At 41.2% G+C, this 14,528-nt stretch overlaps 1 protein-coding gene across 8 annotated transcripts in view; it reads right to left on the bottom strand.

The window, feature by feature from the left end:
- Nucleotides 1-14,528, bottom strand: part of Tenm3 (teneurin transmembrane protein 3) — a 707,864-nt gene that overhangs the window by 413,823 nt on the left and 279,513 nt on the right. For 5 of the 8 annotated variants that reach the window (XM_057752171.1, XM_057752173.1, XM_057752172.1 and 2 more), the window contains exon 3: nt 6,506-6,784. The exons of the other annotated variants lie outside the window; for them this stretch is intronic. In XM_057752171.1, the coding sequence (XP_057608154.1) occupies nt 6,506-6,784 (279 nt within the window). The remainder of the gene's footprint in view (nt 1-6,505; nt 6,785-14,528) is intronic. 8 annotated transcript variants of the gene reach the window in all.

Below are 14,528 nucleotides of genomic sequence, written 5' to 3'. Positions count from 1 at the left end.
TCTATTTCAGTGATAATTATACCCATAAACCTGATTCAGCATTCACTACCACTGAATTCATTAATTAAAACAATTTTACTGCTACCACTGGGATTTCTCAAGGATATCAAAAACACATTCAAAAATCAAAATAGCATACATCATCAGTTTTAATATGTGCTTTGCTTTGATTTTTAACTCTGCCACCACAAGAAGGCTTCGAATTTAAAGACAAGGAGTTTATCTCCTACACGATTTCTTTTTAACGAAATCATGTAGAATATAAAATGAGTTTAACAGAAATAATAAGTCACAATACAGTTTCCTGAAAATCTCTATTGGATGGGAATATATAAGCATATGCAAATATTTAAGTAATAGCGATTATAGTATGTCTTTATAATCCCATGTATGTGTGTCTGTGTGTGTTGTGTGTGTCTGTGTGGGTGTTGGAGATCCACCTGCCTCTGCCTCTCCAGTACTGGGGTTAAAGGTGTTTGCCACCACACCTGGCATATTTCTAAATCTTACTTGAGTCATTACTTCTCTTCCCAAGAGTGACTTAAACCCTCTCATGAAATGAGAACATTCATTCTTAAATGAAAATGATAGCTTTTGGCCAGAGCTTGGCAAGTTGCAGTTGAAATTATAAATGCAGACACACCCAGAATATTCAATTATTTCGTGCACTGGAAACAATTGGAGTCTATCTGGCAAAGCAGCACCCTAACTCTGAGCTTGATTTAGTGAGCACCCAGCATACTCTGTTAGCTGTTTGTGACATTCTAGAGCCCTTACATAAAACGGAAAATAGAATTTGCAATGGTAGAGCCTGCCAGCACTGACCACTACACTGCAGATCAGAGCCCCCAATGGAATTTGCATTCAAGCTATAACTTCGTATGTGTAACAGGATCTCACACAATTAAAATAACACGGAAAACGGCATTTATTTCATACAGCAAGGGAATTCCATCTCAATTCTCCCAACCAATTTCCTCTCCAAAGGATGCGGGTGAGAAAAGATGGAGGAATGGAATCAGTCTAGTGAAGAAAACCTGCATCTGCCTTAGAATTATCTTCAGAAAATCCCAATACTATTCCCTGTGTGCCAAGAGCATCCCTGCTACTCACGGCATCACAGGTTGGTGACATCACAGCCTCCTGCAAGGCCACTAGTAGTTTCTCCAAAACTCTTCTAAAACAAAACTGGCCCCAAATAGTAATTTAAATTGCAAAGCAGCTCAAAATCTCTACTGAGAGATGATATAAACAGTATCATAATAATGGCTTATTAAATCTGTTTAAGGGACATACCTATTTTCCAACTTATAGTACAGTAACTCAACTTTTAGATGTTCTCTTTCCATACAGGAAGTTGACTTTTAAAATTCCCATTTCAAAGGACAAGTAAAACTGGTTCCCCGAAATGTCTTTTTTTTAGCTGTGCAAAGCAAGTATCTTCTACCTAACAAAGACCCTACTTTAAAGTTACGCTCTCATTGCGAGTCCAATTAGCCCTTAATACTTTGGTATCACACACAATTAGTGTGGCTTTAGCGGGGTCCTGTGATGGGTGCATTGCTAAGACACTAGGTGAGAAATGGAGTCTTGTGGGAATGATTTATTTTATTGTGTGAACCAGAGAGCATCAGTTAAATGGTCTTTTAATTGACTGGCTGTCTAAGGAACTTGCCTTTGAGGGAAACACTACTTTTGAAATTTCCTTTGGCCAGGAGGGGAAGGAGCAGGCTGAAGCCTTTGAAGTCTATAGCCATCAGACTAATTATCAGCGCCATTCAATGCACGTTCATTTAATTACAGTAAATTGAAAAGGATGTGGGGTTTTGAAAGAAAATAAGAAAGTCAGTAAATGGTGACAGAAATTACAGACTCTGCGAATCATCAGAGGAGACCCCAAGTCTTGTCTTTCCTCTTCTTACAAGACCCTATACATACGTGACTATGGTCTAAAGCGGGAGAGGAAGGGAGAGGTGGATTGGAAGCAGGAATGACAGGGAGGATCATTTACTGTGAACCAAAGCTAGGCAGATACTTGATACTGCTCATTTGGTTTAATTCTCATCATCACTTAAGGATATGATTTTCCATCTCTGTAAATAAAAACATCACACACTCACTTATATCCAAGTCCTGACCGCAATCCAAATCCACTTAAGCCCAACACTGTCTTATCCCAATGAGCTATGCATGGCTCCCTGTTACTTCAGTTTTACCCAGGTAGACAGCATAACACAAAAAGGTTAAGTGACTTGCCCTAGGTCCCAGAACTGGGAGACCCAGGGGCCAATAAGAAGCCCTCCGGGAGGACTCTCTAGGCCTTGAGTCATGGTGACGCAGAAAGTAAGGCCACCTCCTCCTGGGCGGCCTGACACTGAGCACCATCCTTTGGTTAAACTCCAATTAAACATCACCCCCCTCCCAAGGAACACTAAGAGATCGACAGGACAAGAAAAAGTGAGATTAGGGACCCTCCCCCCAAAAAAACCCGCTGGCAGTTTAGCTGACCAAGTAGCAGGCATGGTATAAAGTGCTGGCAGGACGAGTGACGCAGACAACAGTGGTCAAGGATGTGGGGCAGATGTGAAGAGGATCAGAACCCTGAGAGCTGAGGTCTTCACTCTGGCAGCGTCTGCCACACCACACTGTTAACCAATTAAGATTAAATGTAAGGCCTGCTGCTAATGCTGGGAAGCGATGTACATGAGAACATTTTTAAGCCAAAAAGATGGATGTTTTGAAAACACCGCCAAGTCCTTTGTTCCTGACATTTAGATAGGCATCCAGAATCAAGATTAGATTAGTGAGAATTAGGTCAGGGGTCTTTCAACCACACATCAGAGGGAGTAAAGAAGCCAAAAACGATCCAAAACCACGGGTAATTCTACCTTTGATTCGGGTACCCATTGCATTCATTTCGTAACCTTTCAAGGGCTTTCATGTTGGAGTCTCTGGTAATGGGGGGGTCACAGATCACCACCATCCAGTGCGCGCTAGTTTGCCAGGCAGCTAACATATAATAAGGATTGCTCCCACAGACGCCAGTTCTACCAAGAAAGGCTTTCTCTCATATCCCAAGTTTGGAATTCCATGGAAAGCATCATAGACTGATTTTTTTTTTCTCCCCTTTCTCTGGAACGGCAAATTCTCACGGCTGATGAAAAGTTAGTTTAGAAAAAGAAAAGAGATAAAAAACAACAACACATTCTCCCTTGCTCTGAATCTGTGATCTCTTCCAACAGTGAGCGTGTGGCGTGGTCCCATGGTTGTTACTCACATGGGATGCTCCGGCCATCCAAGGCGCATCAACCTCACAGTGGCTCTAGCACCTCGTAATGTGAACTCTTTGCCAACAAATACATGAAATCTGCTTCCCTTTAGTGACTTAACTTTTCTTTGGAGTTATGCTAGAATGACAGGCACTCAGCTTTGGATAGCTGTACAAACATCTTTTCCGAGGGAAAGCAGCCTCATTCACAGTCTTCCCATTGATGAAATGGGCAGTGGGAACTCCCACGTTAAAGTCAATGAAAATGCAGCCATATCTTGGTCCCTTATGGTGTCATTATGACGAATTATTTTACTTAAGTCTTCCATGTTCTCCTCTTTATATTGTAAAATATTGCACATACACACACACACACGTACACAATGCACGCATACACAAACACACACACACACACACACGCCTGCGCGTGCATGGGCACATTAAGGACTTTGCCCGATATCTAAAGCCAGTACAAGACGAATACAATTGGATAATGAATAACTGAGGAATCAATGAAATGTAAGTGGAAGATCAATACTCTGTCAAAGTTAGAGTAAATTAAAATCCCAAGGAGAGCAGAATAGAGATGTTTTTTAAACTTTATGTTAGAAAGATTTGACTAAAGGTAGTAGTGAAAGCAAAAATACAGTTCTGAGGATATTGTTGATAAGGGTATGAAGAGGACTCATCTAGGGCAGGAGAGAGAGCCCTGTGACTATGATCATCATCTGCTCTTCCAGAGGATCCAGGTTTGATCCCCAGCACCCACATAGGAACTCACGACCACCTGCCACTCCAGTTCTAGGGAATCCGACGATGCCTTCTTCTTTCCTCTACAGGTTCCAAGCACACATGTGGCTCACAGACATACACGCATGCAAAGCATCCATACACATGAAATAAATAAAAAATTTTAAATGACCTGTATATAATTACAGATTTTAATTCTTACCTTAAAATAGCCAAGGAGGGGGGAAAACGCACATTTTTTTTTGTATCAGGGCAAAAAGAAGTCTTTATTACCCTTATTTGATTTTACAACCCATAATTCTAAACGCTGCTACATACCTCAGAGAAATGCTCTTCCTTAGAAGTAAATGTAATCAGTTAATGACTTTTTGCTCCTTCTGAGTAATCATTGAAATTTCAGAACAAACAAATGAACCTGACATATTCTTATGGATACACATATGAAAGACACAAAATGGCCAGGTTTCACGCTGATAACCTCAATCAATTCATTTCCTCTTGTGTCCTTCCTCCAAGGGACCTCATCGAGGATCCTCAGACCACCAAAATGTTGTTTAAAAAGCAATCACAACCAGATCTTGAGGAAAGAGTAAGCCCAACTTGAAGTCGCCACTGGTTAACTTAAAAAATATTGCTTTTGACACTTTCTTCTGTGCTCTTAGCTGACCTGTTTACCTTCAGCAAGTGCTGCCAATTGTCCAGAGCTCCACGGGAAGGTCTGGATGGCATTTCCTAACTGCCGTTGGGGGGAGTGAAGGTATGGCTTTCCTTCACTTTCCTTCTTTCTGTGAGCAGGCCCTTCCCTTCTGCCATGATACATAACTAAAAATAATAAAATTAATACATAATTAGCTAATATAAAATAAATTTGTGCCACAAAGATTTGGAGTGAAAAAGGTAAGTTGAATCCATGTAAAACATTGAATAGATGGTTTATGATTCAGATAACAAGAATGAAATGTAGTATCTGCATGCACTGTCTTTTATGTAATATTTTGTCGTGTAATGATGAAAATAAGGAGGTCAAATGCAGCACCTGAGCATACACCTGTAGTTGCTCAAGGAGTCTCATGTGAAGTGCATGAAGCAATATTCATTTCAAATTATAAGTATTTAAGGTTAGTGACTTCTCTATCCGCTATGAAAACTGATGTAAACACAGACAGTACTGAGGTGAATGGACTGGCTGAGGGAAATGTTGGCTGCATGATTCTAACATTCATTTTGTGAGACAGAATCTTCCGTTTCCTATTGATGGTGTTGGAATAAAGCTGGATACCATGGAGGACTCGTACTTCCAACAGGAAGATACCGAGCGGCTGTTGGCAATTTAGCTTCACTTTGGATTAACGCATTAGAGGATTCTACATAAAATAAATTGTTTCCAGTGATTGAAATGAAACTTCTTCGTCCCATGAATAGCAAGGAAATGCCTAGGCAACAGGAGGGAGCACCGAGTCATGCTATATTTCAGCTGACACTGAAAACTAAGCACAGATCTGTGCTCCTGTTATATACCAAAGCTGAGAAAGATGCTCAATAAATAATAAAGGTGAAACATTATTAATAAACAATCATCTTCCTTTTCACACATCCTGCAATTCTTCTGGTTTAATTTTCTCTTTGCTGTTTGATGTATAGGATAGACACTGCACTAATAACAGACTGAAGGAGAAGCACACACCTAATATTAAAAGCTGGAGAGATTTCGTTTTTAATTGTCTCTGTGTTGGTGCCATTGTTCCAATTCTTCTTAGCAGTACTGACTTACTAAAATATTAAGTTTTCTTTTCAATTTATTATTGCATACAGTTTTTTATATTATTACTCCACACCGGCAGTAGGACATAAGTACCAGTAATTTATAATGAAATTTTTTAGACCAGGCAAAGCTGCTGTTTAGACACCCTTAAATCCAATTTTTTTGTATGTGGACTTAATTGCACAGTAATCCAGTTCCCAAAGACATCAAAGGCCACATACCCACCCTTTACCAAGATTTCAATTGCTCTCATAAGCCAGGAAGTTTAAAGCATGACCAAATTTGCTCTTCAATCAGTTGAGCCCTGAGACTTCTTTGAGATATCTTCAAGAGGAATCTGCTAAGACATCTCTGATTGCAAGCTCACTCCAGGGAAAACATTACCAACACTAGTCCACAAAAGCTAACAGGTGACATGAGCCAATATAAGTCAGACTTAGTCTTTTCTTTCCCCTGCTCCTGTATACAAGCTGTTTTTCCAAAAACCATATCTAACACACCATACAGAGTTTGCACAAATTTAATAATTTGACATCAAATATTGATCCCACCATACACCAGGGGACAGGTCCCCACACCGTTTACAAGAATTTCTTGGGCCCTACCACCTTAACACAAAAAGAAAAGACAAGAAAGAGAAAGCATGGAAGGAAAACATGAATCACAGTCAACCGGAATACGGAAGCACGAATCGCCAACATAGGAAAGTAAACAATACAACTTACCGCTCTCACTGTCCGACTTGTTCTCATGTTCTGTGTCTGTCAGGGTGAGGGCTGAGTTGGACCGGCTTGACAGGCAGGAACTGCGGCCCGATTTGACCCCCCTGCCCCAAAGTCTCATGGCATGCTCTGGGGACATCACTGCTCCGTTTTCCGTGTCAGCATCTGACCCTGCACTGATGGAGTAACCTCTGTGAGGGAGCCCCATTTCTGCACAGAATGCCACTCCTCTTCGGGTTGCGGACTCACACACGCCTAACTGCCTTAGGGTAAAATTCTGTCCTAATTAGGGGGAAAGAGAGACAACAACTAGTAAGTATAAGAGTCCCGCGGTTTAGTTTCTATTACTTTATTTTCTTTCAACAAAGAAAACTTCCCTGAAAGAAGCACTCGATTGTCCAGGCTTTCCCGCTCCCGGCACCAGGGGTTTGCGCCAGCTTTGCGGGACATATGGTCAAGTGGATGCAACTACAGGGAGGGAGGAGGCCCAGCGAACTGGATGTGGACTTCCGCTCAGAGTGCTTTTGTCAACTTCAACCCATAGGCACCTCCAGAGATGGATTCATGGCTCAACCATGAAAACCTAACACAGACGGAAAAACTGGTTTCTGATGGCAGAATTTGGCTTAGCCGACTGTGAAGCAACAGAAATGGCCATCTGTCCTAGTTTTGATCCTAACTATGGGATCTTTTTTCCACTTACATGTTACTTCTTTGGGTGAAAAAAAAGTTTACCTCAGGGTAATAAGCTACTGCTTAAGTAGAAACAGGAGTTGGTCATTTTAATTGTATCTTCTCACTTTAACTCAAAAAGCAATATAAATGTCTCTCTCTCACTCTCTCTCTTCCTTTCTCTCTCTCTCCCTATGTGTGTGTAGATGTTTGTGCATGCGCGTGCACATGTGCATGTGTGCATCGTGTGTGCATACATATGCATGTGTGTGCATGTGTAGATGTGTGTGTACATCTTTATGTGTGTGCATGTCTGTGTGGGTATGGGCGTGTGCACCTCAACACTCAGAAGTGTAATACTTTGAAAATTATCACCATGCATTGCATATCTATTTTCCTAGATGTCTTGCTTTTAAGAAACACCTGGAAACATCTGGATTGACCAAAGTGAACTGGAGTTTTCCAAGTCCAGCGCACTCTACAAAGGAAGTGGGAGTGATACGTTTTTAAAAATTAATGATACAATCAGGTTCCCTGAAAATAAACGGCTGTGAACTCCGCAAGCCTTCACTAATAAATTGAGCATAATAAAACTCATGGCACGGCAATCACTTAAAGCAAAAGTGTTTAAATTGGGTGACACTTTAGAAAGACCTCAAGTATTAATGACTCTTCCCAACTTGTATTTGTTTTGTGGATTTCAGTATTTTATTACTCTGTGGATAAGGAGAATTTGAATCCTGCTTGGTTGTAGAATATCCAGAGAAGGCAAGGCTCACCCAGTTTTACATCTTGCCTGTATAAGAGGGCCCCAGACATAGGCACCTCCAGAATCAAATACATAAAAGGAAGAGTAAGAGAAAAAGACTGATTTAAACACAGCTTCTTTTCCAAATCTTTTATGAATATTAAGTATTTATATGACTCATGGTCTTAATTTTCCCACTTCCATCTTATGGATTTACATGAATATTTTAGTGTTAATTTGCTGTTATGAGAAATCTACATTATATTTTTAAGAGAGGGTATTATAAATTATTTGTGATAAAATGGCATGTTGAATATTCTAGGAAATAAATCAAACACAAGACACAATCTAGTAAATATTTGGTTGTAAAGATATTAGCCCCCTCCTGGCCCGGCACATTTAAACTAGTGTGGTTAATTGTTTTATTGCCATGGTCATATCAGAAGTTGGAATCAGGGCCGGGCGCACGCCTTTAATCCCAGCACTTGGGAGGCAGAGGTAGGCGGATCTCTGTGAGTTCGAGACCAGCCTGGTCTACAAGAGCTAGTTCCAGGACAGGCTCCAAAGCCACAGAGAAACCCTGTCTCGAAAAACCAAAAAAAAAAAAAAAAAAGAAGTTGGAATCAGCTTTATCTCAGTCAGACTTCCAAATGGATTCTGACAATGACACTCATAAATAATGAACAACGCTGCCACAATTAGCTAGAAATCAAACTGTGCTTATCAGAGAGATGTGGATAAGCGCTGGAATCAAATCAGCACGGAAGGAAAAAAAATTGAAGAGGAAAAAGGAAAGTTGCTTCTCCCAGCCAGGGTGAAGGAAGGCAAACTCATGCTGTGGGCTGTATCCGTAAAGAATTCATCCAGATTTTACCCACGAAAGTAAGTAAAGCAAGGCTGATACCATGCGAAGCATACATGGATGAGCTACAGAAGAGTTTCCTTACTGCTGTTTACTGGTCACTTTTAAAGTGGAGCGGGATTTCTATGCCGCCAACCATACTGATTGTTCAAACTAGAATATGAAGTATTTTTTAGAGTTAGGGAGGAAAGTACACTATTGTATTCTCTGGACATTCCAGAACAGAAAACAACAAACAACCAAACCAAACTCTCTACTTCCTGAACGATAACTTGGAACGTTTTCCGAGTTAATGACTTATCACCTTACTGCCGTCCTGATATAAAAATCTACACAGAAAGAAAGCAGAAAGCCGCAGTCCTTAATTGCTCTCCGGGCAGATAAGCATAGCTCGCTGAGCAGCTAAATATCCCACATGCTGTCCTTACGAAGGAAAAAATACACACAACCCAAGGTCCAGAATTATTTGACCCTCTGCAGTCAGTAGCGCACAAGAATTCCAATTTCTTTGGGGCTAATTCTGAAGTTTAAACTATAAAGCGAGCACAATAGCAGAAACCGCTTAGAGTTCCTCCACCGAATCGAAAAGCTTAGTTTTGTTTCCAGAACTTGACTTGAGATGCATGAAGGTTAAAGCCACCCACAAGTTCTGCTGAGGTCTCTTTCCTACCAGGTTTTATATCTATCAGAGTGTTCATGACTTGACCTGGGTGGTGGTTCTTCCAGAACCTGACTTCAGATGCATGAAGGTTAAACCCACCCACAAGTTCTGCTGAGGTCTCTTTCCTACCATGTTCCACATCTACCAGAGTGTTCATGACTTGATCTAGGTGGTGGTTCTGGGCTGGGGCTCAGTGGAGCAGTGCTCGCTTAACTCGTGTGAGGTGTACATAGCAACGAAAAAGTGCGGGGGTGAGGGGCATTGCTTATGTAAATGTGAGGAAATCCCTTAAAATATATTGGTAGGCATGATAATCATAGTGACCTATAATTTAAAGATTCCGTTTCAAATCACCTGCAAATGGTCACCCTATCACCAAAGCTGGTGTGTATGTAAGTCGTTCGCCATCACTGCAAAATGCCTTGCAGCAGAACTGCTCTCAGGCTTAAAATTCTACTGCTGTTGGTTCTTCTCTTTGGTTAAGCAGTCCTGAATTTTAGGATCTCTTTCTTGAATGGGATTACCCTGGGGGAGAACTAACCATTAAGCCAGAGTAATTAATTAATTTATCAAATCATTTCCCACGATCTAGTGCTGTTTGTAAGATATGCTATTCTTAATACTAATACTAATACTACTAGTAAACACAGGCAGTTTTAACAAATATAGAGCAGAGAGAGAGAAGAAAGGTTCATGCCTGGGAGAAGAGACAGCTGGCAGGGACATAAGAGCTGGGAGTGTAGGGTTGAGCTTGGTTTGTCTCAGAGAAGGGCTGAGGGCAATACAGACAGGCATGTGCGTAAGAAGCCACTAAGGACAATTCTGTGAAGGATAAGCACTTGTGAGGTGCATGAGAATAAGCTCCATCTTTGTGTGACAAGGACTTATGTTCTTCACAGAAGTTCTAACACTATTAATTTAACTCATCTTTTTGCCTTTCACAGTCTTTAGATTAACTGTTTGTCCAAAATTGGCCAAAAGAGTGTTTATTTTTATCTGTTGTACTTTGAATTTCAGTAGCCTTGGTCATTGGGGCCAACAGCAGATCTTCCCATTATAATTTGAAACAGGACCAAAACAATAAATTATAGCAAGAACAAAGTATACCTGAGGGCGGAATGCACGGTGATTAAAATGCAACATTAGCTTGGATTAGATTAGCCAATTCTGTTTTATGATACTCATAAACTGAAAAATCTATACAGGAAAGATTGAATAAATATAGCCAAGGCAGGCTGCATCACTTTAAAATAAAAAAATTTTTTTTAAAGGAATTGGGATATGTGACAAAACAGACAGGATGGTTTAAGAACAAACACTTCAAACATGGCAGCATAGCACTTATGCCTTAAATAAATGAGGGGGATCAGGAAAATGGGTTAGTTATACAGCCTGTGTTCCTGCCTTCTGAAATACCTGGAACCTAGTTAAAGGAGGCTCGGACTTTCCTAAGAATCACACTTGAAAATACTACGTAAAAGAACAAATGGCATGGGTGATTCTCTCTCTCTCTCTCTCTCTCTCTCTCTCTCTCTCTCTGTGTGTGTGTGTGTGTGTGTGTGTGTGTGTGTGTGTGTGATTTTAAACAGGGTAACAGGGTATCAGCAGCCTAGGTTAGCCTGGAACTCATCACAGTTACATACCAAGTGTAACCTCGAACTTTGATCCTCCCGCCCTGACTCTTCCCAAATGCCGGCATTACAGGTGTGCAGTGCCGTTGAGTTTTGGGTGGTGATGAGGACTGAACTCAGGGCTTCATGCCTGCTAGATAAGCAGTCAGTTAATTGAGCGACATGTGGGAAGGAACTCCAGGCAGATCTAATTCCCAATGCATGCTCTGTCTACAACTCGATGCATTTGAGGAGATTCACAGATTTCTGCAACTATGACCAAATCAATTTTTTTTTTTTTGGTTTTTCGAGACAGGGTTTCTCTGTAGCTTTGGAACCTGTCCGGAACTAGCTCTTGTAGACCAGGCTGGTCTCGAACTCACAGAGATCCGCCTGCCTCTGCCTCCCAAGTGCTGGGATTAAAGGCGTGCGCCACCACCGCCCAGCCAAATATTTTTACGCTTTATTTAACTTTTTATTTTTTTATGTGCATTGGTGTCAGATCTTCTAGAACTGGATCTTCAGACAGTTGTGAGCTGCCATGTGGGTGCTGGTAATTGAACCCAGGTCCTCTGGAAGAGCAGTCAGTGCTCTTAACCACGGAGCCATCGCTCCAGCCCCCCAAATCAATTTTTGAATGCCTTTCCTATCCCCAGGAAAGACTCCATAATTATCAGCCATCTCACATTTTCTGCTAGCATGCTCCCTCTCCTGTCCCCTGGTAACCACCAATCAACTTATATCTGTACAGATGGTGATTTGAGAGATTTCAGAGACGATCTTACAGTGTGTGCTCTTCTATGGCTTGGCTCACTGACCACCATAATTTCCAAGTTCAAACACAGGCGTGAGATAGCTCAGGAGGTAAAGGCATTTGCCCAGGCTTGACCTGTGTTTTCCATCAGTGCACCCCAATGGTGCAGAGAAGAGAACCAATCCCTGAAAGTTGTCCTGACCTCCACATTCAGACCTTAGTACATGTGTGCCCATACAGATACACACAGAGACACACAGACACACACACACAGCATGCAAAAATAAATAAATGCAAAATCTGAAAAAATTAAAAACGGAAAACATTTTAGTCTGTATCAGAAATACATGTTTTCATATCTGAGTATTACAATGTATGGATATGTCATCTTTCACATATGCATTCAAGAGACTGTGGGCATTTGGGTTGTTTCTATTTGGCGCTACTAGGAAAATACCTCGAGGAATATCGGCACACCAGGACTGGTGTGTGTATGTCTTCATCTCTCCTGGGTTTACACTAGGAGAGGCGCTGCTGAGCCACAGCAGAGGTAGAGACTTGGCATTCTCAAGCTGGAGGCTCTCCACAGAGATACACTACTTAATTCCCATTGTCAGTGCAGCAGGGTCCCAAGTTCATGTTCTCACCTCCACTCGTTACTATCAGCTCCTTCCCTAGGATATCACACTGGAAACAGAATCTAAAATTTGCAGTGAGTCTTTGGAATTTAGGTCACTGCAGTGTATTGACTTCAAGGGGGAAACCGGAATCTCTGCTCTTTGCCGAAAGCTGTTCGTTCCATGGGCATGCTATAAGACTCTATTCGTGCCTCCCCTCTATATTCCTTTGTCTTCTAATGCATCCTTTTCTTCCTTAGGAAATGCCTTCCCATTGAAACTCAGCCCGATAGTTTATCTTAATAGCTACATGCTATACAAAGATCCTAAATATACACGGACAAGAAACATTTACTATAGCATCCATGCAAAAATTGAAATAACCCAAACGTTTACCAGAGAGTGGCTGCCTGGGTGAAATGCGTATGTTTGCTACGGAACATTGCATGGCTAACTTAAAGCAGAAATTTGGACTCAGATCTTCAGATCTGGAGGAAAGCCACACACTCACACACACACACATGCACGCACGCACACACACACACATACACACACACATATTTTTAAAGTCGAAAGTGTCAGTTATGCAACAGAGTGTATGGTATGATCACCCTTCGGGCAACTAAGGGAGAGAGAACAAACAGATATAAATGTGCCTGTGTTCTAAGCATGAATAAAGAGCAGGAAGTATAAATAACTTATGATGGTCCATTTAGAAGGGATTGGCTGCAAAGAAAACAACGGAACAGAATAGGGTTTTCTTTTCCATAATACTATCTTAGTAACTAAAAATAAAAAAATACTTTAAAAATGAATTTTGTCGATCTGCTTTTTAATAGTTCTGATTCAAAGCACCTTCTCTTGAATAAGCTGTGCCCCCAATTCTCCCTGCTCTGAAGAAATGACCTTGGACATTATTTCCTTCTTCTTATGTGGGTCGTCCTAAAAGAAAATAAAAACCCATTTTTCCAAGTAACAACCATAATCCAAATAAGGAAAATGGACAAATCGATCAGCATAAATACAACAAAACCAAATTAATCTACCACTGTCTTGTACTATTCCCCTTAGTTTCTGTGAGCTTGAATGACATTATTTGTTCTTGGGCACAGGATGACATTCTTTCATCAGGGGTCCAAAACTACAGGCTTCTGTTAGGTGCTGGCGGAAGCAGCATTCATGCCTGCTAACTACGGCTCCACTTTTGGGCGTGTTCACAAAATGTACGACAATAGCACAGTAATAAAAGAACACACACACACACACACACATACACACATTGTTTTCCCCTACTTTAACTTTCTTAATTAAAACTTGCCACTTGTTCAGCAGAATGCTTATCCTCAAATATGCAATAGACTTTTACTTTGGTACCGGGAGGCGAGTCCCTGGAGCTTCAAACAGATTTGGCAAGTGCTCTGTCACTGATGTATAGCCCCGGTGTTTCCAGCTTTGATTTATTTATTTAAGATTTTATTTTTAATTTCAGTGTGAGCGTTATGTGTGTGCGAGTGGCTACAGTGTCAAGAAGGGGGTGTTGGATTCATACAAGCTTATATTTGAAGTAATTGTGAGCATCCCTTAAGTGTGTAGTGAACTGAATCAGGTCCTCCACGGGAACAATGCATGCTCTTCACCACTGAACCATCTCCTGTTTCTCAATATCTTATCATCACAATAACATATCTGAGAGAAACAACTTAAAGAATAAAATTTACTTAATTTATTTATTTTAGCTCATGGTTTCAGAGTAATCAATCTCTCAGGAGGGAAGAGAGCAGTTTATGCCAGCTAGAACCAGGAAAGAGCCAAAGGCGAATGCCAATAGATAGCCCACTTCCTTCTCTTTCCAGTTTAATCCCACTGGGCCATCAGACTTCGGAATGGTGCTCCCCACCCAAGGTGTGTCTTCCTCTCTGTTCTTCTCCTCTGGAAATGTCCTCGCAGATACACCATGGGTGTACTTCACCAACATCCTATGTGATTTTCAATGTGGGCAAGTTGGCATTGAACGTTAACCATCCAACTCTGCCATGTGGATGGGGGTGTTGCGGGAGGTCCTTCCACTCCTCCAGCCAATAGCCGCTGAGATACCAGCCCAT

The sequence above is a fragment of the Chionomys nivalis genome, chromosome 20 (genome assembly GCF_950005125.1).
Source record: "Chionomys nivalis chromosome 20, mChiNiv1.1, whole genome shotgun sequence".
Taxonomy (NCBI): domain Eukaryota; kingdom Metazoa; phylum Chordata; class Mammalia; order Rodentia; family Cricetidae; genus Chionomys; species Chionomys nivalis.
Note: the sequence above shows the minus strand (reverse complement) of the source record. Positions and strands in the feature narration are given on the sequence as shown.